The sequence below is a fragment of the Phyllostomus discolor genome, chromosome 1, assembly GCF_004126475.2.
Source record: "Phyllostomus discolor isolate MPI-MPIP mPhyDis1 chromosome 1, mPhyDis1.pri.v3, whole genome shotgun sequence".
Lineage (NCBI taxonomy): Eukaryota > Metazoa > Chordata > Mammalia > Chiroptera > Phyllostomidae > Phyllostomus > Phyllostomus discolor.
Genome location: NC_040903.2, coordinates 115,563,242 through 115,591,136, shown reverse-complemented (window position 1 = coordinate 115,591,136; position 27,895 = coordinate 115,563,242). Strand labels below are relative to the sequence as shown.

Here is a 27,895-nt window from a genome sequence, read left to right as displayed (position 1 = left end):
TTACCATTTTTCTTTATTCTTTTTTTCTGCTGATATACTTTTATTTATCCCAATCCTCTTTTATCAGTCTACTCATTTGGAAGGTATAGATTGTACTTCCATTTATTAGTACTTTCTTTAAGTTTTTCAATACATGCATACTTCACTCCTCCCTTTTCCAACAAAACTGTAGTAAATATTTCAATCCTACACCAGACATTTTTCATAATTTTACTCCTTTTTGAACACTCCTCACTCATCTTCCATCTTATTACACTTCTTCAGAGTTTCTGTTTTATATTTTTAACACAAATAGTATTTTTTTACTGTCCATTGTTAAACTTTTCTACATTTTACACAAATTTCTGTGCTACATTATATATACACACACACACATATATTTGTGTGTATATATATCCTGTAGTAATTATTTTAGTGAGTGTCTGGGAGCATAAACTCTTATTGTAATATATCAAAAATTTACTTACTGTTTCAATTGAGCATTGAATTACTAAATGCTGAACTATTTCCTTGGGGAAAAACAGGGCTGTGCTCCTACAAGTTTCTGGTTACATTTACATCAACCAATAAATATGTAGCCTTGTCTTATGTATGTTTCTGTTTAAAGATATTTTAATTTATATTGTTGATTCATTAACATAGAACTCACAGTCAAAAGCACTATAACTCATATCTGAAGTCAGTTTATCTAGAATACAAATTTCAATACATCACAACTTAATGCAAGGCACCACTTCAGCATTATGCTTAGCGACTATTTTAAACTGAAATCACCAACAAAAAGCACAGAATTGCAAAAAATGTAGCACTAGGTAGACTACAAAAAGAATACTTGTTTACAATATGAGAGCTGAAATGATCAGGCAGAGCAGCACCTTGTTTGAAATCAGCTGGGACCGTAAGCATCTTCTGACTCAAATCTCCCTGCTCAATGCACATGTCTGTAAATGACCACAGAGTGGCATGTATTGATTTTAGGGTTACAAATAAATCGTAGTGAGTAGGCAAATTTGCAAATAGGGAATCTGCAAATAATGAGGATCGACTGTATATATACCACAGTGACTTTTCACAAAGTTAAGACATCCACATAGCAAGTACCCAGGTCAAGAAATATAATATTTCCAGCACCTCTTTGGACCCTCTTCCAAGGGCAACCGCTGTCCTGACTTCTATCATAGATAGGTTTGTCTGTTTTTTTCACATTATATCAGTGTAAGTATGTGTTTTGTACTCTTGTGCCTGACTTTTGTTCAATATCATGTTATTCATTTATATTGTTGCAAGTTGTAATAATATTGATCATTTTAAAGCACTTTTGTCAGTTTGTCTGAAGTGAATTTGTATTCCTATTATTGCTTTTGTTGTCTTGCCTAGAATATTTCCTCATGTGTTTTAGACTTTTAATTTTTAGTCATTTTAAGTGGGAATCTTTCTGCTTCTTTATCTTTCCTTACTTTCTAGTAATGGAGTGAGTATGGTGCTGCCCTCCCTACCGCCACCTCCAGGGCTTCAGTCCAGAACCAAGTCTTGTAGGGGTATGTTTCAGCATGCCTCCTCTGCCAAACAGTTGGGGATACCCAGTCTCAAAGCCTGTAGGAGGCTTGGCTCAGGTCCTGCTCATGAGGCTGTGGCTGTGTACCTGCCTTCTTAGGTCCCCATTTTCCCAGAAACAGTTACACTAAGTAGCAGTGTGGCAGCCTCTCTAAGCCCCCTTGAAGGAAGGGGCACCTCACTCCAGGCTTCGTACAGGGAGCCCGACTCTATTCTGTGCCTTGTGTGGAACTATTTGGTTCCTACTTCTCTGTCAGTCAGTCTCCTGCCACCACTGCCTGGGTCCAGACCTGGAACCCAGCATGTGTCTGGCTTCATTCTTGCTCACCATTGTGGGTTTCTGGTCCCATGGATGCTTGCCTTGTCTTTGACCCCACCTAACTCTTTTTGGTTATCTCCTTTTATATTCTATCTGTCATTGCTATATATCTGGAAATGGGAGAAGTTGAACAGTGAACTTAACTGTGCTATTCTGCCTGATGCCTGTATTGCTTTGTTTTGTCAGAGGATAGCAGAGCCATTTGTATTCTGAAATAAATAAAATGTATTGTTCAAGAGTTCCCACTCAGCCCTGGCTGGCGTAGCTCAGTGGATTGAGCGCGGGCTGGGAACCAAAGTGTCCCAGGTTCGATTCCTAGCCAGGGTACATTCCTGGGTTGCAGGCCATGGCCCCCAGCAACTGCACATTGATGTTTCTCTCTCTCTCTCTCTCTCTCTCTCTCTCTCTCTCTCTCTCTCTCCCTTCCCTCTCTAAAAATAAATAATTAAAACATTTAAAAAAAAGTAACCTGAGCATAGTGAACATTTAAAAAAAATTAAAAAATAAAGGAGTTCCCACTCAGGTGGAACCAACCCAAATTTCCATTAACTGATGAATGTGGCATATATATGCAGTATGCCAATAGAATATTAGTTGTTCCATTAAATAATGATTTAACCATTAAAAAGAATTACTGATGCATACTATTATGTGGATGAACCCTGAAGACATTATGCTGAGTTAAATAAGCTAAATACAAAAAGATCATATGTTGTATGATTCAATTTATATGAAATATCCAGGGACTTCTGGCCAAGATGGAGGTGTAGGTAGACACACTGTGCCTCCTTGCACAACCAAAAGAAGGACAACAACAATTTAAAAACAAACAAAAAAAACAACCAGAACTGACAGAAAAAACAAACTGTATGGAAGTCTGACAACCAAGGAGTTAAAGAAGACACATTTATTGAGACCGTAGGAGGGGTGGAGACAGGCACTTGGAGAGTACTCACGAGGCTGGCAGACCCAACCCCAGATTGTTGAGTGGGGTGCGCAAGGCTGCAGCTGGTCGGTAAGACTGCAGTGGTGACTAGTGGAGCAGGTGGTCCCACATTTGCGTGCAGATAAACCCTGGAGGAACAACTGGGGAGCAAGACAGACCATGCAAACCAGGGCTCCAGCACAGGTAAATGAAGGGAAATAAAGTGGGGGTTGAGGCCACAGCAGGAGAAACTCCCAGTCTCACAGGAGAGTTCATTGAGGAGACCCACAGGGTCCTAGAATGTACACAAGCCCACCCACCAGGGAATCAAAACCAGAAGGGCCCAATTTGCTTGTGGGAAGCAGGGGAAGTGACTGAAATCCAGCAGAGAGTGGACCAAGTGCCATTGTTCCCTCTTGGACCTCTTCCCCACATACAGTGGCACAACACAGCAACATGGGTTACTCCTCCCAGTTGAATACCTAAGGCTCTGCCCCTCACTATGTAACAGGTGCATCAAGACAAAAAAAATGGCCCAAATGAAGGAACAGATCAAAGCTCCAGAAAAAATACAACTAAACGATGGAGAGATAGCCAGCCTATCAGATGCATAGTTCAAAACACTGGTAATCAGGATGCTCACAGAATGGGTTGAATTTGGTCACAAATTAGATGAAAAAATGCAGGCTACAATAAGTGAAATGAAGAAAAATGTACAAGGAACCAATAGTGATGGGAAGAAAACTGGGACTCAAATCAATGGAGTGGACCAGAAGGAAGAAAGAAACAACCACACAGAAAAGAAGGAAGAAATAAGAATTCAAAAAAATGAGGAGAGACTTAGGAACCCCCAGACAACTTTAAATGTTCCAACATCTGAATCATAGGGGTACCAGAAGGAGAAGAGGAAGAGCAACAAGTGGAAAAGTTATTTGAACAAATAATAAAGGTGAACTTCCCCAATCTGGCAAAGGAAGTAGACTTCCAGGAAGTCCAGGAAACTCAGAGAGTCCCAAAGAAGTTGGACCCAAGGAAGAACACACCAAGGCACATCATCATTACATTACCCAAGATTAAAATGAAGGTGAGAATCCTAGAAGCAGCAAGAGATAAGGAGACAGTTACCTACAAAGGAATTCCCATCAGACTGTCAGCTGATTTCCCCAAAGAGACCTTGCAGGCAAGAAGGGGCTGGAAGGAAGTATTCCAAGTCATGAAAGGCAAGGACCTACATCCAAGATTGCTCTATCCAGCAAAGCTCTCATTTAGAATGGAAGGCCAGATAAAGTGCTTCTCAGATAAGGTCAAGTTAAAGGAGTTCATCATCACCAAGCCCTTATTATATGAAATGTTAAAGGGATTTATCTAAGAAAAAGATAAAAAATATGAACAGTAAAATGACAGCAAACTCACAATCATCAACAACCACACCTCAAACAAAAACAAAAGCAAACTAAGCAAACAACTAGAGCAGAAACAGAACCACAGAAATGAAGATCACATGGAGGGTTAGCAACAGGGAAGTGGGAGGGGGAGTGAGGGGGAAAAGGTGCAGAGAATAAGTAGCATAAATGGTAGGTAGAAAATGGACAGGGGGAGGGCAAGAATAATATGGGAAATGTAGAAGGCAAAGAACTTACATAGACGACCCATGGACATGAACTAGAGGAGGGAATGTGGGTGAGAGGGGGTGAGCTGGGCGGAGGGGAGCGAAAGGGGGTAAATGGGACAACTGTAATAGCGTAATCAATAAAATACATTAAAAAATAAAATAAACAAAAAAGAAATATCCAGAATGAGCTAATCCATAGACACAGGTAGCAGATTGCTAGTTTTCAGAAGCTGGGGGAGAGGAAGAAATGGGAATGACTTCTAATGGGTATGAAGTTTCCTTTTAGGGCACCGAAAATGTTCCATAACTCGATACCGGTGATGGTTGTACAACATTGTAAATATAGGAAATACCACTGAATTACACACTTTAAAGTGGTTAAAATCATGAAGTTTATATTACATGAATTTTACCACAGGCAAAAAAAATTCTCCACCCTTTTGCACACCTTCCTAGCTGCTGCTATTTGAATGGATCACTCCTTTGCACCAACATGATACTGGGTTTGTACCTTTACTGAGAAGCTTTCACATTATTACTGCAAATTATTTGTCCTTGTGACTATTCCTCTACCAGACTGTAAGCATTTTCAAGAGAAGAGCTGTGTCTTATCAGATTTGTGTCTTTGCTGCCTTACTTAAAGTCTGGCACAGAGTAAGCCCAATAAATACTTGCTGAATAAATGAATGAACATATTAGTTGAACTCAAATGACCACTCAAAAAAAATTCACTCCTCTTCTGGGTCTCTCAATTTATTGTTAAAATTATTCCTTGGGGAAATTTCTTTTCATTAGCAAACATATTGTAATGCCCTCAGGGCTGAAGCCTTTAGTGCGAGGGAACACTACCAGCAGTCCTGACAGTTCCCTAGGGCCTTCTGAAACTCTGACCTCCCAGCCTCTGCCCCTCCTAACATAGAGGTATAGTCTCAATGGCTGCAGGCTCAGTTATTCAAAATATTCTCCACAACTAAGCTCAAAAATGCTTCTGCTGAGTCACCCTCCAGCACGAAGTGTTTTCTTTACCATGCTTTCATTTGTCCTCTGAGGTGTAAATTGCAAATATCACAGCCTCTCTCTACAGAGGTGAGTTAAATAAATTCACCTGGGTCAGGCAACAAATGATGGAATAAGTGATGCATCAAATTTGGAGAAACTTCAAGGGGGTCTTCCTGTCTATGCTCCTATGTGTGTCTACTGCTCATTTGCAGGTTTCAGAATTATAGGTTTACCAAACATACCAGCTACCAGATTAACATTTTGAGATACAAAAATTTCTTCCTTAGCTTTAGCTCCAATTCTTTCTTTTTATTTATTGATTTGAGAGAGAGAGAGAAATTAATTTGTTGTTCCACTTATTTATACACTCATTGATTTTGATTGACTCTTGTATGTGCCCTAACCGGGTATCAAACACGAAACCTTGGCTAATCGGGATGACACTCTGACCACTTAGGTGCCCAGCCAGCACTAGCTTTGATTTTTTATGATATGGCTAAAGACATTTTTCTTGTTTCAACTTGTGTGGAAGTTAAGATGGGAAAAGTTATTAACCATTTCCCCAGTGTTAGCCCTCTATACCCTCAAAGTGACTTTTAAATCATCCTTTTCACTCTTTCATATTAAGATTTGCAATCCTTTCGTTTAAAAAAATTGAGAAACTACCATGTTCCAGGAACTCTGGAGTCCAACATAAATAAAATATAATCCTTCTTTTTAAGATGTGAGTTCATAGTCGTTTTTTAGTGTTTGCTTGAAGTTCCTATTTCTGACTCTAATCCAGCTTTGTAAGATGTGACAAATTTTTTTTACTAGCTTATTATCCTGTGTGCTCTTTAAAAAAACCTATTTATTTATTCTTAGAGAGAGAGGAAGGGAGGGGGAAGAGAAGAAACATCAATGTGCAGAAGAAGCATCAATCACTTGCCTCTTGCATGCCCCCAAGTGGGGACCTGGCCTGCAACCCAGGCATGTGCCCTGACCAGTGAGTGACCTTTTGGTTTCTGGGATGATGCCCAACCCACCGAACCACACCATTCAGGGCTATCCTGTATGCTTTCCATAAATGGAAAGAATCAGAGCTAATCTTTCTTCATGTGTCAATAATCAGCAGCCTGTGGACAGGTGAGATTGTCTGTGCCCAGCCACATGGAAAGCCTTTCAATGACCTGAAATGGAGATGCAGAGTAGAAGCTGGAAAATAATTTCTAGCCGTGAGCATAGAGTTCCATGGAAACATCCTGTTCTGACACAGCATCCCCTGGTCTGACATGACAGAGATGCCTCATCTGATTTGACTGTTGCAAACAGGGCATTTTCTGGGAAACCCCACAGCCATAAACAGTGCCCTGAAGTTGTCAGTCACTCTGTGTGGTCCCTAGAACTGCAGCTAAAGAATATGAAAAGCAGGGTAAGGGTGCATATTTCTCTGTCATCTAGGAGACCCACGGAAACTGAAACCATCACTTTCTTTGCTTACTCAATATCCTAGGGAGAGGGGGATGTATGGGGTCCCTGGTCAGCTTTGAAAGGGATGTGCTAGGATTCCAAAACCAGTCCTGCAGCCTGCCTCCAACAGTGATGCTGACTACTCAAGCAGCCAGCATCTCTCTGTCATTTAAGCTTCCTGAAAAATGGAGTTACACAGTAAGAGGATTTGGGAATAAAAGATGTTCTGTAAAGTAAATGATCATTTTTTTTTAACTCCAGGGACTGTTTTTTTTTTTAAACTGGTAACAGCCTCCTTAGAACAGGGATGTCAAACTCATTTTCACTGGGGGCCACATCAGCCTTGCAGTTGCCTTCAAAGGGCCAAATGTAATTTTAGGACTGTATAAAGGTAACTACCCTTAACTAGAAGCAAGGAGCTCAGTGCTACCACCAGGTAGAAATAAGGTGCTGGGCCGGATAAAACAAGGTGGAGGGCTGGATTTGGCCCATGGGCCTTGTGTTTGCCACCTGTGCTTCAGAGGGAGATGTGTTAACTCAGTCACTGTCATTCATTAGTCCTGACCACAAATTCTATTATCCTAGTGCAGCTTGTGAGCAAGGAATTTGAGAGCCTGCTTTGGATGTGAGAGAGACTTCTCTACCTCTTAATGCTTTTTGTACCATCTTCTTGCATGTAACTATATTATAGCTAATTACCTGCCTGTTTGTCACTGTCTTGGTTTGGGTTACTCAGAACCTAACCCCAGGACAAAAAGTTTCAAGCGCAAAGAATTTATTTGAAAGGTGATCCCAAGAGACACTGATAGGGGAGGGAGAGAGGGAAGGAACGTTATCCATAAAAATAGTTCTTACCAAGCAAGTTACTGGAGCTTGAACCCATGTGTGAACTCTGGGAAATAGAGTATACAAATCTTGGAGTTATCGCACCTGAGGAGTGAGGAAATTGAGGTATTTATATGCCAATTTCCATCAGTCATTGTTTGAGAGTTGTTCCTGTGTAATGTTAATTCTATAACCATATGGGGGAAATGGACCTTAATTCCTACTTCATTTTACACAAATAATTTAATGCAAGAAAGAGCATATGCCTAGATGTAAAAGTTAGAACTATAAAGTATCTAGGAGAAAATAGAGGGGAATTATGTATATGACCGTAGGGTAGGCAAAAATTTCTTAGGCAGGACACAGAAAGCACTAATAAAAAGCACCTGAAAAATTAATAAATTGCACTTCACTGAGAATGAAATACTTATTTTTGAACAACAGTAATAAGAAAATGAAAGGGTATGTTATAGAATAGGAAACAATACTTTCAATACAAAAATCTCACCAAAGACTTGTATCCAGAATATGTAAAGAACTCCTACAAATCAATAATTGACAAAAGATTTGAACAGACACTTCAAAGAATAAGATATACAAATGGGCAGTAAGTCATTTGAAATGGGGCTCAGCATTATTCATCATCAGGGAAATGAAAATTAATGAGATACTACTATATATTCACTAGAGTTGCTAAAACTAAAAGGACTTCATAATGCAAATGTCAGTGGGAACAACTGGAATTCTCATGTTTTTCTGGTAGGAGTACAAAATGGTACAACCACTATGAAAACTCTTTGGCAGTTTTTTTATAGGGAGATATATATATATCTAGATATATATATATATCTTTAGAATCCAGCACATATCTACAAAAAAGACTGGTACAAAAATGTTCATAACAGCTTAAAAACAAACAAACAAACAAACAACCCAAATGTCCATCAACAGGTGAAGAATGAACAACTTGTGATATCTTACAATAGAATGTTATTTAGAGTAAAAAGGAATGAACTATTGACGCACACAACAACATGGATGATGCTGAAAGACAATTACACTAAGCAAAGGAAACAGGTACAAAGAGTACATTTTGTCTTGTTTTGTACATATTAAGTACAGGAACAGAAAAGCCATGCTATAGTGATAAAAATCAGATCAGTGGTTGCCCTTGGGAGTTGGAGACTGACTGGAAGAAGGAACTCCTAAGGGAATTTGGAGCTTTTGAAAATGTTCTATATCTTGTTTAGTTGGTGGTTACGTAAGTATACATAGTTGTCAAATCTTATCTAATTGAACACGTAAGATCCGTGCTTTTTATTATATAAAATTATACACTAATAAATACCACAGATTTGTCTTAAAAAAACCACAATTTCCATTAAAAATAAGGAGTAATTTGCTCCATGTTCTGCATTCCCACTAGCTTGTAAGCTTCAGGAAGTCAGAAGCCACATATGTTTTTCTCTACTGTATCCCCAGCACCTAGTACAGCATCTGGGACCTCTTGAATGCTCAAGTCACATTTGTTAATATCATAAGTTTTTACAAGGGCCTCTGTTATAACTGTAGCTTTCAATCTCCCTTTGCAGCCAGGATCTGTTTTTGGCAGACGCTGGTTACCCCAGAAGCTTGAGCACAGGTGCATTGTCTAGAAGGGAGCTTGCAGGTGGGAACCCAGCAGGGCTCTGAGTGTCCTTGGGCACTGACAGCGTCCCAACTGTGAGCACCATCTGCTCCCGTGAAGGGTGTCTGACAGCATCTGCAGCCCTGGACCTGGAAGGTGAGTGCCTCTCAGACCAAATGTCAGACTCCCATTCCCATTCTCCCGCCCTTAGGGAGCTGTGGAAAGTCATTTTATCCCTGCAAAAAGCAAGTGCCAATATGTGTTTCTGCTTTGTAATTTGCCAAGTATTTCCCTACATATGATCTATTTTATCCTCCCTATGACCCTGTAAAATAGGTGTTTACTAACCCTATTTTACAGAGAGGTTAAGTGATTTCCCCAAGGTCACACAGTTGGCAAGTGGTGGAACTGGGATTGAAACCAAGTTTCTGACCATTTACTACTATATTAAATGCAGTACTGCTGTGTCATTTAAGGACCTTCAGAAGCAGTTTCTGAAATCTGACCTCTTCAAGCTCTACAAGACTAATGGAAAGAAAAGCAACAAATATCACTTGCTTTGGATGCATTTTATTCTAAATGACCCTGAAAGATTATCCATAATGGATACCATTATGATATTGCCACTGCCTCATGTGAATTTCCATGTTCCTCATCACCTACCAAGTAAAATTCACTCTTCTTAGCTGCTGTTCAGTGCTCTTCTGCCCAATTCACCTTTGTGGCCTCATTCCCCCCAAGCCTCACCTTCTCTGCAACTTTTGCTCTTCCTCTTGCTCTCCATATGGAATACCAGTGTTTTCCAGATTCCCTTGGGAAACTTTTTCTCACCCTTCAAGTTAGGATTGAAATGTTTATTTCATTTGAACCCTTTAAGCACGAGGTTTATACCTTTCACATGGCACTGTCAGGTATCATGAGTCTCCCTCTGTCTTCCTTATTAGATCCTGAGGTCCTAGAAGGCTAGGTGCATGCCTTACCCATTTTTGTAACCAGTATGAGCACTAGAGTAGCTACACACTGCAGATATTTAATCAGTGCAGCATGAATAACTTACCACCTCTTCAACCATTGTCTATGCTTTTAATACCCTTTGCCATGCATAGTTTTAAAAAATGTTAGCATTATAAGTTTATGAGTATGGTTAATAATAGCCCCACTTTCTGTATGCATTGCTTCCAATTTGACTGGACGAATACCTACATTTTTTGCAAGTGGGTTGGGCACATAGATTGTGGAGTCCACACTTCTACTCTGTCCGTGCAACCTTGGACAAATTGCTTCTACTCTCAGGACCTTATTTCACCTCCATCCATTCAACGGGGGGAAACAGCTTCCGTTTTGCTTCTTTAATTCATCACCAGGTTATTGGGAGGACAAATGAAATAACAAATGTAGAAGTGCTTTGTCGACTACAAATCTCCCAGACCTGTCCTTTAGTGTTACCTGCTGTTTGAGGCACACGTTTTATTGACGGCAGCATCCCATCCAAAGTTCTTTAGGAGAGAACTGGTTGGTCTGAAGGCAGTATATGTTGGGGGCTGCAGGGTGATGAGGAAATTATCCTAACTGGGCTGTGTTGTGGTGGGTTAGAGGTGGGCAGGGACGTAGTTGTCTGACAGGCTGCCTTGCGCAAGGAGAACACCCTTGCCCTGGCAGCCTGGGAACGCCACCACGCGTGCGAGTTACAGGAAAACGGCCAGTTTTCGGAAATGTCTCCATCAGAGCGCCGGATGGCGACTTGGGCTGGCTGAGGGAAGGTGAGGCCTGAACGCTGCAGAGGCCAGACCAACTACCACTGACGGGCGGCACAGCCCCACTTCAAGCAGGAAGTCACCACATCCACTTCGTCCACATCCACTTTGTCCGCGAAGACGACGAGGCGCCCAAACGCCAGAGCGACACCCACAGCCACTGAGCCCCCTGCTGGAGTCTTTGGGGCCTTCCCATTGGCTTGCACTCGAGGGAAGGGCGTGTCTGGGGTTGCCGCGCTTCCTGATTGATCAGCTGCGGGATTGGCAGGCCCCGCCGGCTGCTTGCGCCAGGAAGCCAGACATGGCGGAGGCGGGAAAAAAGGGGGCAGGCCTCGGGCTTCCCCATGGAGACGCAGCACAGTGGCCACTGCAGCGGTACGGCCGTTTCGTACTCTTGGGTGCGGGAGAGCCTCCTGCGCCTGGGCTGGACGCTGGGATGGCCTCTTCCCCTACATGGAAGGTGAGGCCTGAGGGCAGGAAAGGCCGCGAGGCCCTCACCTCATCTGGGAGGGAGAGAAGACTGCAGCCTGCTGCCCTACAGGTGGCCGCTCCCCGAACGGCACGCGGACAGGAGGAGGGGACGCCTAGGGACTGCAGGAGTGGCTAGCAGACAGCTAACAAACAGAATGGTCAGATATATTGTGAGACATGATTGGAACCCAATAGGTTCTCAAATAACATTCATATATTCAATAGATGTTTTTGAGCATCAGTTATACGTTAGATATTATTCAAGAGGTTGGGGATTCATCAGTGGACGAGATAGAAATGATCTCTACCCTCATGTATGTTTTTGTCCATTAACTGTATGGTTATGTAAACCAGTTCCACATCCCATATGTGGAAGGGAGGGTTGAATAGTTTATAATCAACTTACCGGCAGCCAAGCATTCACACAGAAGGACTCAGTTTGAATCCTAGCTTTGCCACTGAATATCTGTGACCTTGTTGAAGTTATTTATCATCTCTGTACCTTAAATACTTTATCTTAGAGATTATAATAGTACCTGCTTCATCAGATTGTTGTGAGTATTGAGTATGTTAATATATGAATCACCTAAAACAGTGCCTCATATAAAGCTATATAAGGGTTTGCTGTTATTATTTTTGTCCCGGTATTATCTTTCAGCATTTGTATTGCTAGGCAGTCAGTTTCTTTTGGTCTAGATTGACTATTGCGTGTAGACCCGGCGGCTTTGGATTATGCATGTGTGTGTGTACAGTGGTATGATTTGGGCAGCAGTGGGTAGAAAAGTAAAACAATTATTCCAGGAAGAGGACACAACATATGCAAGACCCTGAACCTGGAGAAACCTCAGTACATGTAGTGAATGTGCAGAGAAAAAGAGTAGAGCTGGTGCTAATGGAGAAGTTGGGAAATGAGAGCATGAGATGAGGTTGTCTGGAGAGGTAGGCAGGTGGCTTATGAACATTATCCTAAAACCAATAGGAAGCCACTGAAGGTTTTAAGTAGGAACATTTTTCATCTTTGGAAGATCGTTCTGGCTGCAGTATGGAGACTAAATTGGATGGGAATATGAGTAAATTCAGGAAGATCACTTAGAATGCTATTGCAGTGTGGTACGTAAGAGGCAATAATGATAGACTGGAAGGTGGAGGTGAGAGGGGAGGATGGCAGTAGAGGTGGGAAACTGAGCATACTGAAGCTGTCTTTTGGAGGTCCAAAGGATGGAACTTGGAGATTGATTGGTTTCTAGTGATGAGAGTAAAGAATTTCTGAGTTTTTAGCAGGAGCAACTAGGTAGATGTTTCAGGATGAGAAACATTGGAGGGTGAACAATGAAGGAAAAACCTAAGATTTCAGTTTTGGATGTATTGACTTTAAATATGTTTATGAAGCATCCAGGTGGAGATATTGAATAGGTAGTTGGGTGTACTGGTCTAGACTCAGCGGGAGGACCTGGTCTGGAAACCAGACCAGTAAATGTATTGTCAGCATGAAAGTGTGTCATCAGCATGAAAGGGATGGTTATAGTCATGAGATTGTCTAAGATTCCAAGACCAAGCCCCAAGGAAGCATTTGTAGGTTAGGTAGAAGGGAAACAGTCCCTAAAGATTGACAAGGGATAGAGTTGGGAGGCACCTAGGAGACTGCAGCTCCATCAAAGCTATAGAAAGTTATTTCAACAGGGAGAGAATAATTAACATTGTTGAGTGATGCTGCAACGTAAGGGAAAATGATGGCTGTGGCTTGTTTATTGGATTTCCCAACATAAAGGTACTTATGGTCTTTACCAAGAGAGATTTAATAGAGTGAACAGAGTGGAAGCCAGATAAGGGTGGGCTGAAAAGTGACTGGTAGGTGAGGCAGTGGAGCCAATGCGCATAGTTCTGAGAGACCTTGCTGTGAATGTGAGTAGAGAGATGGCTTAATGAATTGTTCACCAAATTCTAGAATATTAGAGCTAGGGGCACTACTTAAAGCTTGAAAATCAATATGGCTAGGACCATAAAAAGGACATTAAATACCTAGTTGTTACTCTTGTGGGATGCTGTATCCTGAGAAATTATATAAGCTGTAAAAGCAAAATGAAGTGAATAAAGAGTTAAATTTAAGGATAACTGATCTATAATAGGATCTTCTTAAAAAGATTTTATTTATTTATTTTTAGAGAGGGGGGAGAGAGGGAAAAAGGAAGGAAGGGAGAGAGGGAAAGAAACATCAATGTGTGGTTGCCTCTCGTGCACCCCCTAATGGGGACCTGGCTCACAACCCAGGCACGTACCCTGACTGGGAATCGAACTGGTGATCCTTTGCTTCACAGGCTGGCACTCAGTCCACTTAGCCACACAAACCAGGGCTATAATAGGATATTATTTTTTTAAAAACTGGGGATGTTTGAGAACATGTTTAATTTTTGAGACTGCCCAACAGATTCCTTGAGAACCTTTTCTTAAAACCTTCTACTAAACCCATTCTCCTAAGGGTTGAGTCCATTGGCTCAGATGTAGCCAGTAACTCTTAGATTCTTGTCCTGCAACCCAGAGGCCATGGGCATTTGACCATTCAAAGGAGTTGATTGTATTACATTTTCTCCTTCTTTATGTAAAGCTCTTCATAATTGCTTATACAGAACAGCATTTTTCCACAGTTTTCAAATATTTGGCAAAAAGCCATGGCTACAACAAAAAGAGATGAGGTTGGCTTTTGCAGTGCTTTTGAAAAGTGAACATTTGTACCTTCCTTTGAATCTGTGCAGAACTATTTTAACTGCTGTGATCAGTTTCAGCTTAGGTTCTGTCATTTAAAAATAAAAGGAGGAGGAGCAGGAAATCAGAATTGCTCTATTTTATGTATACTGTGACTATGGTGCAATAGTCATAATAAAAGGTGAGCCAACTAAAGTATTGCAGTAGGTTCCATGTGAATTTCTTATTTTTTAAAAAATGTGCTACCTTCAGTAAAAAATATGTTAGGTGAAGCATAAAAATATATTCTTTTGGAGGATAGAGTCATTCTGATCTTTTTTTCCTCTAGGGAACTTTCAAGTTCAACTTCGGTTGAACCTATTTTGAGTTTTTTTCGTTTTTTCTGAAATTATGTGGAGAATCTGATCTAGTATTTTAGTTGCTTAATCACAGAGTTTCATCATAATGGTCATATGCTAAGGCAAAGATGTTGACTCGAGAAAAAATGAATAGTACAACAAGAATTCTAAGACTTGAAGTCCAATTTGAGAGGGAAGTGAAGTGTTAGACATAAATATTCTATGTAGAATCTAACATATATGTATATTGACTTGATTTATTTGACTGAATTGCATTTATTCTTATTAAAAGTTACTATCTGGAGGTAAATTAATCACAACTTGGAAGGAAGTAAACTTTTTCCAACACTAAAAAAATCAGCAGTTTAGAACTGTGCTACTCAGACTTCAATGTGTATAGAAATCACTTGGGAAATTGTTTTAAATGCAAATTCTGACTCAGTAGGATTGGTATGGGGAATAAAATTCTGTAGTCCTAACAAGCTTCCAGAGGATGCTGTTGGTCCTGGGACCACACTTTGAGAGGCAAAAGTTTAGAAGCCCTAGAATCAAATGGGCAGTTATGTAGTAAGATTAATAAAAATTACTAAAATGAATGAGGTAAGGCAATCAGTTTCATAATGAACATGCAAACATTTTATTAATAAGATTTGTATTTAAGCCATCTGTCATTTAATTGGAATGAGCAAATGAAATACAAACTTGAACTGGATTTTAATTCTTTACATCTGTTAGCCCAGTCCTTCTAAAAAAGATTATCACCATCACAGATTGATTCATTTTATATATTTTAGGTCTAAATATAATTCATTCTACTGATTTGAGAATAATTTTGAAAGGTGATATTAATTGCAGGTTGATTTCAAATTTAAGTTTCACCATGTTTTCCAGATTCCAAGGATTTCTTAGACATGTCCTAATTGGTTGAACCTGACAACTTATGTTTTCCTTTCAAAGGGGGAAAAAATCATTCTTTAATTTTTATAAGAGGAACTTAAAATAATTGCCCTACTTAGAAATTAAGAAGTAGAATATGAAGTTTGTATTTGAAATTAACTTTTAAGTGTGAATTCAACATAAGAAATATTTTGGGTCCTCTTAACTATCCTTTTTTTCTTTGTATTCCTAGTGCTTACATATTTCCTAGCATATGATAGGTGCTCAGTAAATGTTTGACTGAAAGGTAACTTCTCTGAACTTTTTAAAAAAATTATTTTATTATAGTTCAAGTACAAGCATAATAATTTTTAAAGATTCCCATGTGACTTCAATGTACAGCTAGTGTTGTAAAGGGTGAACTTTTCTGATGGTAATGCAATAATTATGACATGATAGCTCCTATTTATTAAGTATTTACTTTGGTATATTTCTAACACTGGCCCTATGAAGCAAATATTATTATACCCATTTTACAGTAAGTGAAGTAAAACACAGAGAAGTTTAGTGGTATACCCAGGAACACAAAAAAAATAAGTAAGAAGAAAGAATTCAGACCCTGTTTTTCCTGTTTCCAAAGCTTGTGTTCTTAATCACTATGTTGTCTTAGCAGTGTTAATATTTCTTTTTTTGATATTTTGTCAAAATATTTATTGAGAACACACTTTAAAAGTAGCATTATGAGCCCGGCTGATGTAGCTCAGTTGGTTGGAGTGTCATCCTGTGCACCAAAAGGTTGTGGGTTCAGTTCCTGGTCAGGGCATACACTTAGGTAGCCAGTTTGGTCTGTAGTTGGGGGATGTAGGGGAGGCAACCAATCAATGTTTCTCTCACATCGATGTCTGTCTTTCTTTCCCTCCCTCCCTTCCTCTCTTCTTCTCTTCCTCCCTCTCTGTCTCTCTCTGGAATCGATAAAAATACACATAAAATTAAAAAAATAGTATTATGAAAATGTTTTTGAGATATTGACTATCACCATACTTTTCCATTTATCAAAAGCTATCAGAATAAAAAAATAGTCCAATATTTGCTCAGAATTATTTATATATTTAAAAAAATTTATTGTTGATACTGTTATGGATGTCCTCTATTTTTGCCCGCTTGCCACCTCCACTCCCCCTTCCCTGGCCTTTACCACACTGTTGTCTGTGTCCATGGGCTATGCATCTATGTTCTTTAGCTAATCCATTCACCTTTTATCCAGTACCCCCACCTCACTCCCATCTGACATTTGTCAGTGTATTCCATGTATCCATGCTTCCAGTTATATTTTGTTCGTTAGTTTATTTTGTTCATTAGCTTCATCACACTAGTGAGATCATATGGTATCTGTCTTTCTCTGACTGGCCTATTTTGTTTAGCATAATAATCTCAAGGTCCGTCCACGCTGTCACAAAGGATAAGAGTCTTATATTTTTATAGCAGCACAGTATTCCATTGTGTAAAGATACTATAGCATTTTGTCATATGTCTGTTGGCCATCTATATGTCTTCTTTGGAAAAGTGTCTATTCAGGTCCTATGTCCCATATTTAATTGGATTGTTTGTCTTCCTCATATTGAGTTGTATAGATTCTTTATACATTTTGGAGGTTAACCCCTTATCAGATGTGTCATTGGTAAATATGTTATCCCATATGGTGGGTTTCCTTTTCATTTTGTTGACAGTTTCTTTTTCTGTGCACAAGCTTTTTAGTTTGATGTAGTACCATTTATTTATTGTTTCTTGTGTTTCCCTTGTACTAGATGTATCAGCAAAAATATTTATTTGAGAGAGGTCTGAGATTTTGCTGCCTGTGTTTTCTTCTAAAATTTGTATGTTTTACTACCTGCATTTAAGTCTTTTATCCATTTTGAGTTTATACTTCTGTATGGTGTAAGTTGGTGTCTAGTTTCATTTTGTTGCACATACCTGTTCAGTTTTCCCAACATCATTTATTGAAGAGGCTGTCTTTATTCCATGGTATGCTCTTACGTGTTCTTTGAGATGTTAATTGACCACATAGGGATGGAATGATTTCTGGGCTCTTTTTTCTGCTCCATTGATCTATATGCCTGTTCTTGTGCCAGTACCAGACTGTTTTGATTACAGTGGCCTTGTAGTATAGCTTGATGTCAGGTATTGTGATCTCTCCAACTTTGTTCTTCTTTCTCAAGATTGCTGAGGCTATTCAGGATCTTTTTTGGTTCTATGTAAATTTTTGGAATATTCTAGATCTATGAAATATGACATTGTATTTTAATAGGAATTGCATGGAATCTACAGATTGTTTTGGGTACTGTGGAAATTTTAATGATGTTAATTATTCCAATCCATGAACATGGTATATGCTTCCAGTTGTTTGTATCTTCCTCTATTTCTTTCTTCAAAGTCCTGTGGTTTCTTTGAGTACATATCTTTTACTTCCTTAGTTAAGTTTATTCCTAAGTACCTTACTTTTTCTGTTGCAATAGTAAATGGGATTGTTTTCTTAGTTTCTCTTTCTGAGAGTTCATTATTGGTGTATAAGAATGCCACCTATTTCTGGATATTAATTTTGTATCCTGCTACTTTTCTGAATTCATTTATTCTAGTAGTTTTTCGGTGGCCTTCAATGTTTTCTGTGTACAATACAGTATCATGTCATCTGCACATAATGATACTTTTACTTCCTCCTGTCCAATTTGGATGTGTTGTATTTCTTTTTCTTGTCTGATCATTGCTGGCTAGGACTTCAATACTATGTTGAGTAAGAGTAGTAAAAGCAGACATCCTTGTCTTGTTCCTGATGTTAAGGGAAATGCTTTTAGTTTTTGCCCATTGAGCATGTTTGCTGTAGGTTTTTCATATATGGCCTTTATTATATTGAGGTATAATTTCTCTATTCCCACTTTGCTGAGAGTTCTATCATAAATGGGTGCTAATTTTATCAAATTCTTTTTCTGCTTCTATTGATATGATCATGTGATTTTCATCTTTCATTCTGTTTGTGTGGTATATCACATTTATTGATTTGAGCATATTGTAACCACCATGTCTCCCTGGAATAAATCCCACTTGATCATGGTGTTTAATCTTTTTAGTGTATTGTTGGATCTGGTTTGCTAATATTTTGTTGAGGATTTTAGCATCGATGTTCATCAGGGGTATTGGTCTATAATACTCTTTCTTCGTAGTTTCTTTATCTGGTTTTAGAATTAGGAAAATGCTGGCCTCATAAAAAGAGCTTGAAAGTCTTCCTTCCTCTTGAATTTTATGGATTAGTTTGAGAAGGAGAGGTGATCATTTTTCTTTGAATGTTTGGTAAGATTTGCCTGTGAAGCCACCCTGTACAGGACTTGTTTGCTGGGAGTTTTTTGATTACTGCCTCAATATTATTTGTTGTTATTGATCTTTTTGGGTTTTCTGCTTCTTTTTGACTCAGTTTTTGTACATTGTATGTTTCTAGGAATTTGTCCATTTCCCCCAGGTTGTCCAATTTGTTGGCATATAGTTGTTCAAGAGTATTTTCTTAAAATCCATTGTATTTCTGTGGTATCAGTTGTTAATCTCCTCTTTCATTTCTAATTTGATTTGGGTCTTCTGTCTTTTTCTTTTGATGAGTCTGGTTAAAAGTTTGTCAATCTTTGTCTTTTCAAAGAACCACCTCTTGGTGATTGATATTTTGTTTCATTCTTTTACACTCTTATTTATTTCTGCTCTGATCTTTATTGAAACAAATATTATTATATCCACTTTATAGTTAAGTGAGCTAAAACACAGAGAGATTCAGTGGCTTACCCAGGAACACAGAAATAATAAGTGAGAAAAAAGAATTCAGATCTTGTTTTCCTGTGCCCAAAGCTTATGTTTTTACCCATTATGTTGTTTGTCTTAGAAATAATATTATTTTTTTGATAGTCAAAATATTTATTAAGAATACACTTTAAACAATAACATCATGAAAAAGAAATGTTGAGGTATTGACTATCACCATAATTTTTCATTCATTAAAAGCTATCAGAATATAAAATTTAGTAGTTCAATAATTTGCTGAGAATTATTTACTAATTATCAAATTTAAAAAGTAAATACAGTTGACATTTAATATTATATTAGTTTCAGGTATACAGCAAAGGGGTTAGACATTTATATAAACTACAAAGTGATGCTCCCAATAAGCCTAGTTCCCACCTGACACCATAGCAGTGTTAATATCTCATATGAGGAATAGCAGTTCAGTTATGTGGATGAGGAGTCCTGAGGTTAACACACAGGGTAAAATGATAAAAATAACAGTATTTTTAAAGGATAATTTAAGATTCATTAAACCCTGCAAAGTTATTATTTCAGATTTTTAGAAAATGAAAAATGTTTATATTTTTTCAATTACAGTTGACATTCAATATTATATTATTTCCCAGTGTACAGTATGGTAGTTAGACCTTTACACAACTTGAGAAGTGACCTCCCTGATAATTCTAGTACCCACCTGACACCATACATAGTTATTACAATATTATTAACTATATTCCCTATGCTGTACTTTAAATCCCTGTGACTATTTTGTAACTGCTAACTTGTACTTCTTAGTCCCTTTCTGTTTTTCACTTATACCCCCAATGTCCTTTATTGTGGCAATCATCAAAATGTTCTCTGTATCTATGAGTTTGTTTCTGCTTGTTCATTTATTTTGTTGTTAGATTTCACATAGAAGTGAAATCATATGGTATTTGTCTTTCTCTGTCTGACTTATTGCACTGAGCATAATACCCTCTAGGCCAATTTATGCAGTTGCAAGTGGTAAGATTTCATTCTTTTTTATGGCCAAGTCATATTCCAGTATATAATGTACCACTTCTTCTTTATCAAGTTGTCTATTGATGGGCACTTAGGTTGTTTTCAAATCTTGGCTGTTGTATATGAAATGTCCTTTTTTTGTTTTGTTATAATAGACTTTGTTTTAAAGTTTATTTTGTCTTATGTAAGTGTTGTTACCCAGCTCACTAAAATTTCCATTTGTGTGAAATATCTTTTTCACCCCTTTACTTTCAGTCTGTGTGTTTCTTTCAACCTGAAGTGAGTCTCTTGTAGGCAGCATTTGTAAGGGTCTTGTGTTCTTTCAGCCACCCTATGTCTTCTGGAGCACTGACCCATTTACATTTAATGTAATTTTTGATAGAAATGTAGTATTTGCCATTTTATTATTTATATTTTAATTTTTTTCTTCTGAAAGAAGTCCTTTTCCCTTTGTGACAGCATGGATGGATCTGGATAGCATTATGCTAAGTGAAATAAGCCAGGTGGTGAGGGACAAATACCATGTGATTTCACCTATAAGTGGAGCATGATCAACAAAACAAACAAGCAAGCAAAATATAACCAGAGACATTGAAATAAAGAACAAACTGACAGTACCCAGAGGGGAGGGGGAAGGGAGATTTAGGAGGAAAAAAAGGGTAAAGATCATCAAGGAACATGTTTAAAGGACACATAGACAAAGCCAAATGGGGGTACGACTGAGGGTGGGGTGGGGGAAATGGTGAGGAGAAATGAAGACAACTGTACTTGAAGAACAATAAAAAAAAGATTTCTTGGAATACTGATTTGGTGGTGATGAACTCCTTTACCTTTTCTTACCCGGGAAGGTCTTTATCTGTCCTTTAATTATAAATGATAGCTTTGCTGGGTAGAGTAATCATGGTTGGTGGGATTCATGCTTTTCTTTTTTTTTTTTTTTTAATTTTTATTTCAATCATTGTTCAAGTGGATTCATGCTTTTCATCATTTTGAATATTTTGTGCCAATTCCTTCCAGCCTGCAAAGTTTCTTTTGAGAAATCAGCCAACAGTCTTATTGGAGCTCCTCTGGAGGAAACTAACTGTTTTTCTCTTGTTGCTTTTAAGATTCTGTCTTTGTCTTTAACTGTAGGCATTTTATTTATGATGTGTTGATGTGGGTTTTTTTACAACCCACATCACTGGGTTCATTTTGGGTTCATTTTGTTTGGGACTCTCTGTCCTTCCTGAATTTGTGTGTCTATTTCCTGTACCAGGTTAAGGAAGTTTCCATCATTATATTTTCAAATAGGTTTTTAATCCCTTGCTCTTTCTCCTTGCCTGCAGGCACCCCTATAAAGCAAATGTTGTTACTTTTTAAAAAATCCTCACCCAAGAATACATTTATTGATATTAGAGAGAGAGCAAGGCAGAGAAAGAGAGGGCAAAACATTGACATGAGAGAGTAACATCAATCCATTGCTTCCGATATGCCTCCCAACCAGTGATTGAACCCATAGCCTAGGTATGTACCCTGACTGGGAATCAAACCTGAAACCTTTTGGTGTACAGGATTATGTTCCAACCAACTGAGCCACCTAGCTAGGACACAAATGTTGTTTCTCTTGACATTATCCCAGAGACCCCTCAAACTGTCCTTAGTTCTTATTGTTTTTTTCTTTTTGTTGTTCTGATTGGGTGTTTTCTCTACCTTGTCTTCCAAATCACTTATTTGATTCTCTGCTTCATCTAATCTGTTGTTTATTCCATCTAATGTAGTCTTCATTTTAGTTATTGTATTCTTATTTCTTTTTTGTCATTAATTTTTAATGGTCACACTGTACTTCACAACTTAATCTTTTTATTGATGAAATTTCCCCTCGTTTGTTCATTTTTCTTTTTTTTATTTTTTATTGTCATTCAAGTATAGTTGCCTCCATTTTCTCCCCACTACTGCCCTACCCGACCCCAGCCATCCCCACTTCCCACCCTTAATCCTACCTTCCTTTGGTTTTGTCCATGTGTCCTTTGTAGTTGTTCCTGAAAACCCTTCTCCCCTTTCCCCCCATTATTCACCCCCACCTACCCTCTGGTTACTGTCAGTTTGTTCTTAATTTCACTGTCTCTGGTTATATTTTGCTTGCTTGTTTGTTTTGTTGATTAGGTTCCACTTATAGGTGAGATCATATGGTATTTGTCTCCTACCCTTTGTGACAGCATGGCTGGATCTGGAGAGCAGTATGCTAAGTGAAATAAGCCTAGTGGTGAAAGAAAAATACCATATGGTCTGTCCTATAAGTGTATTCTTATTTCTGACTGGTTCTTTTCCATGGTTTCTATCTCCATTTTATGTTTCCTAACTCAGTGATTTCATCTACTGTTTCCTTAAGCTAATTGAGTGTCCTTCTAAAAATTTTATTTGGTTCTTTTTATGGGGTTTTGTCCTACTCTTTCATTTTGGATGTGTTTCTTTGTTTCCTCAGTTTGTGTACCTCTGTGTATGTGTGTGTGTGTCTATGTATTAGATAGATCTACTACTTCTCCCAATCTTGGCAGGCTGTCCTTATCTAGTGAGTGTCCTGTGGGACCCAGTGGTACAGACTGGTCATCTAAGGCTGGTGCTCCAGGGGTGTCTTTTGTGTGGTTTGTGTGTGCCCTCCTGTTGTAGTAGAGACTTGATTGCTGTTGGCACACTTGTGGGTGGGATTTGGCTCAGGCTGACTGGCTATGGGGATTGGTTGTGACTATAGCAGATGAGCTGTGGTGCCCAGTCTGACTCCACAGAATGGAATTCGCTGTAGAAGGTCTCTGGTGCCTGCCCAGTCTGCCCTCTGGGTGTGTCCTTGTGGAGATAGTTGGGTGGTGCCCTAATGAAGCTGGCCACCTTGTGTGTTGGTTCTGGGGCCTCTTGGGAGAGGATCAGGTATAGCCCTAGTTCAGCTGCTGCCTTTGCCCAGCCCAGGGCTACCTGGTAGGAGCTACAAAGTGATCTGCTGCCTGTGCTTGGTGTGGGAGCACTTGGGAGAAGCTGTGCTGTGAAACTACACCAGTTGCCACTAGTGCCAGCTGGGCCTGCTTAGCAAGAGGTACAGGGTATGCAAGGCTAACCACTGTTTGTTTGGGGTTTGTGGACTTTTGAAAGATTTTAGGAAAGTCTTCAGCTTAGTCTGAGGCTGGCAATTTGTGAGGAACAGCCTTTGAAAGAGGTTTGGGCTGGTGTGTGAGTTTGGTAGGATGGATTCTTAGTCAATCTCCAGGGTGGGGAAAGTTTGATGGAGTCTCAGATATGGTGCCCAACTGCATCTGCATGGTAGGGAAGGGCTCAGCAAAGGAACCGTCATGTCTGCCTGTGTGCTCTGTGGAAGGAGGGGTGAACAAAGGAACAATGGTGCCTGCCAGCAGTTTATTTCCAGAGAAATCTACCCTTTCAATCCTTGCCCTGAAGCCAGACAATTCAGTTCCTTTCCATATGTGCCTGACGCTGTTGGAGCTGCTGCCCCAGCACTGGAGCTCAGAGGGAGTGAGTCCCCATAAGTCTGCGTGTGGTCCCTTTAAAGAGGAACTTCCTGGGACTCCAGAAGCCTCCATTTCACTCACCCTCAATCCCCGCTGGTTTTTACAGCCAGAAGTTATGGGGACTTCTCTTCCTGGTACTGGTGGTCCAGGCTGGGGAGCCCAGTTTGGGGCTGGGACCCCTTGCTCCTCAACGGGAACCTCTACACTCAAGATATCCCTCCCCATTTTTAACCATCACACGTGGGCGTGGGGCCAACCCTTTCTACTTTTCCACCCCTTCTTTCAGTCTCAATGTGGCTTCTTGTTTATATTTGTTGTTATAGGACTTCTGTTCAGCTAGATTTCAGCTGGTTCTCCAAGGTGGTGGTTCTTCTATAATTTAGTTGTAATTTTGTTGTGGTGAGGATAGTGTTTGCCTGCTCTGCCATTTTGACTGGAAGTCCAAAATTATTTTTACAAATATGAAAATAGTAGTTCTGCGCATGCCTGGTAATTTTTTTAGTCATGAAGGCATATTTATTCAATTTAAAGTGTTATTCTCTATGAAGAATAAGCCCTTTGTACTTTTTGAAGTTAAAATTTCCTTTCTTTTATGCAGGCAAACATGCCTGGTAATTTTTGATAGCATATCTGATGTTGTGAATTTTATTCTGCTGTGTACAGTATTTTTCTGTATGAAATATTCTTGAGCTTTTCTCTGGGATAATCTATCTGGAGACAGTTTGATCTTTTCAAGTCTTGCTTTTAAGCTTTGTCAGGTGGGGCCAGGGCAGCATTTGACCAAGGGCTAATTTTTTCCCACTCCTGAGGCAAAACTCTTAAGATTATTCTACCAGTGCCCTGTAAATTATGAGGTTTTTCACTCCGGTTAATGATAACAAGCACTACTCCCTGCTCTTAAGGCCCCGTAAATGCTTTCAGGTGGTTTTTTTGCCCAGCCTCCAGTAGTTTACTCATGCATATATGTGCTGAAGACTTGAGGAGTCACAGTGGTTATCAGGAGTTCTCTCTCTGTGCAGGTCTCTCCTCTCTGGTATTCTGAACTGAACACTCTAGCCACACTGACCTCCCAAGACCTACAACTCTGTCCTTTCAACTCAGGGACACCTTGCCAGATTCTTCCTAGGGTTCTTCTCCTAAAACTTCACTCTGAAAACTTTCTCAAGAAGTAGTCTGGGCAACGGTAAGCTCACCTCCTTTATTTCCTATTATTTCTCATGAATCGTATCCTTTATTACCTGATACCAGGTATCTTGAAAACTGTCGTTTCCTGTACTTTATCCAGTTTTTTTCATTGTTTCAGGCAGAGGAGTAAATTTGGTCCCTCTTACTTTATGTTGGCCAGAAATGGAAGTCCACTGTGGGTCATTTGATTCAGTTCCACTTTGTCTTTTTCCACTTCAGTTCATCAGTTCTACAGAGCATTATTAAATTATCTGTTGGGTACTTGGCATTTAGCTAAAGTCTGGAAAGGCTTTGGAACTGTCCTTGTGTGTGGATGGATACTGACCAGCAGTATCCATCTCGGCTGCAGATGTTCGTCAAAACATGCTAAAAACATACACAGAGACAACCAGGTCCTGTGGGGGAATAGGAACAGCAGGACCACTCCTCACGTGGGGAGCGTGCCTCTTGGCCACCCTGGTGGGGAGAGCGCCCTGTTCCCCCTCTGGAGAGGCTTTTTACTGGTTTCCTTTGAATAAGAATTCAGGTAAAAGCTCATTACCCATTGCTAGGAAGTAAGGATCAAACAATAGATAACAAGGAAGTCTGAGGGTCTATTTTGAGTCAGGGTCAAAGAGCTGTAAAACTTTAAAGAACAAACTTACGTCTTCCTTGGACCCTTATCATTCAACTGAGAGCATTCTAAACAAAGCAGGTTTCACAGGATTTTACATATTCTTTCTTAGGCCTGATCACCCAGGGAACCCACCCTTTTCAGCACAGAGCTGCACCACCCTGTCATTGTTTCAGGCTTTGGTGGAGCAAGGGAACTAAGGCAACCAAGAGATAAGGAGATTTTTCTCCCAGACTATGAGGACTCAGGCTCTGTCAAAGCTGAGGAGCGAGGGTCCATCACCCCCTTTTGCTGTAGCCCCCAAAGTCCTTTCTTGGGGGCCTCCCACATGATCGTGCCTGTCTTAGGTCATTCCCCCCTTGGGGAATCTTACCTGTCATTGGCTAACCGACCAAGCTTTGGGGTTCAGTTATGAATGAAGCAGCAGAAGCAGTGCTCCTGCCAGGGAGATAAGCTTTTGTCTCCTTGCTGGTTTATGGTCCCAAGGGTGTCCCCTTAGCCTTAGCCTTAGCCTAGGCGGGGGTAACAGCTTCTGATACCAGGCAGGGGGGTTCCCAACACTTGTGTTATCACTATCTTAAAATATTGGGTCTTTCAAACAGAGGGTTGCAAGAATAGGTAGGCCCTGATCATTAGAGCAGTGTTTCTCAAAGTGTATTGGGCAGACTACTTTCAACAGTCTCTGGGGCTGCTTGTTGAAGATGCAGATTCATGGATCCTCTGCTGCACCCACTGAATAAATCTCTGGGATGACAGGTATTGCATATACTGCAACCCGTCCTCATGCTCAATTCTAAACAAAGGGTCTGGAGGAGGGAACGATTAACAAAGTAATACTGCTACTGTATAGCACTTTACAATTTAGAAAGCATTTTAATAGACTTCACATTTAATATTCACAACTCTGTAGACCTTATTAACATTTTAGAGACAAGAAGCTAAGGCCTGGACTCTATTAAGTAGCTTGCCAAAAGTTTACACAAGACGGGGAAGAGCTGATTCTAAAACTCAGGTCTTTCTCAAGCCAGTCCCCATTTTGCTGTGCACTGCGCTTCTCTTATGAAGACATAGGATTATCATCAAGAGTTGTTATTCTTTTATGCAGCTTGCTTTTTTGGAAGAGTTACTAGGTTATATTTTGTATTAGGATTAAGATAAGCTCTGAGTGACAGAAAATGTAAAATAGTGGTACATTAGATAAGATGAACGTTTATTATCCACACATAAAAGTACAGGACTGATATGATGCTTCACGGTGGCAGGAACCGAGGATCTTTGTATGTTGTTCCTCTGCCGCGCATGACCAAGGTCTCACAGTCCAAGGTAGAACTGATGTTCTAGATGGCTTAGTAGAGGAAGGGATGAAGAAATCTTAGCAACTTTCAAATATATATATATGCTGACCTGTTAATTATTGTCAGCATGCTGTACATTACATCCCGGGACATATTTATTTTATAACTAGAAGTTGGACCCTTTTGACCACCTTCACCATTTTACACCCTATGCTTTCCCCTGGGCTCTGTTCTCCACCAATCTATTCTGTTTCTGTGAATCTTGTTTCTCAGGTTTCACATATAAGTAAGACTATCTAGTATTTGGTTTTCTCTTTCTATTTTACTTAACATAGTGCCCTCAAGGTTCATACATGTTGTTGATGTTGAATTATATATGTTCTTTATATATTTTGGATTATCAACCCCTTATTAGATATATCATATGGAAATATCTTCTCCCATTCAGTAGGTTGTCTATAAATTCTTGGCAAAACATTCCCATATTGCCTGCACTAGAGGTGATGACTCCCATCATCCCACCCTTAGTATGCCACTAATTATATTTATTGTTAATTGTCCTCCATCCCATCCCACATTAGCTCCATAAGGGCAGCTAATGTTTTGTTCAATGATGTATATAGAAAAATGCTTGGGCATCTAGTAGGTGCTCAGTAGATATTTTTTGAATGAACAAATGAATGAATTACGCTCAAGGTCAGGGACATTCCTTACTGTTTTTTTCTTCCTAAACATTTACAAGAGATCAGTATAAAATGGGTACTTTGTTAATGTTAACTGACTAACTTAAATGTTTGGTATATGGTCTCTTTTCTTTGGACTCCTGCATAATTTATTTTATTTTATTTTATTTTTTATTTTTATTTTTTTATTATATTTTATTGATTATGCCATTACAGTTGTCCCAATTTTCTCTCTATGCCCCCCTTTACTCAGCACCTGCCAGTCCCTCAGACAATCCCCATACTATTGTTCATGTTCACGGGTCAGGCATATAAGTTCTTTAACTACTCCCTTTCCTATACTGTACTTATATTCCCG

General features: G+C 39.4%; 1 protein-coding gene across 2 annotated transcripts in view; it reads left to right on the top strand.

Annotated features, from left to right (window-relative positions):
• The first annotated feature begins 11,355 nt into the window (after positions 1 to 11,355).
• REC114 (REC114 meiotic recombination protein) overlaps positions 11,356 to 27,895 on the top strand; it is a 90,737-nt gene continuing 74,197 nt past the window's right edge. For both annotated transcript variants that reach the window (XM_028508082.2, XM_028508081.2), the window contains exon 1: positions 11,356 to 11,524. In XM_028508082.2, the coding sequence (XP_028363883.1) occupies positions 11,366 to 11,524 (159 nt within the window). In that variant the 5' untranslated portion in view covers positions 11,356 to 11,365. The remainder of the gene's footprint in view (positions 11,525 to 27,895) is intronic.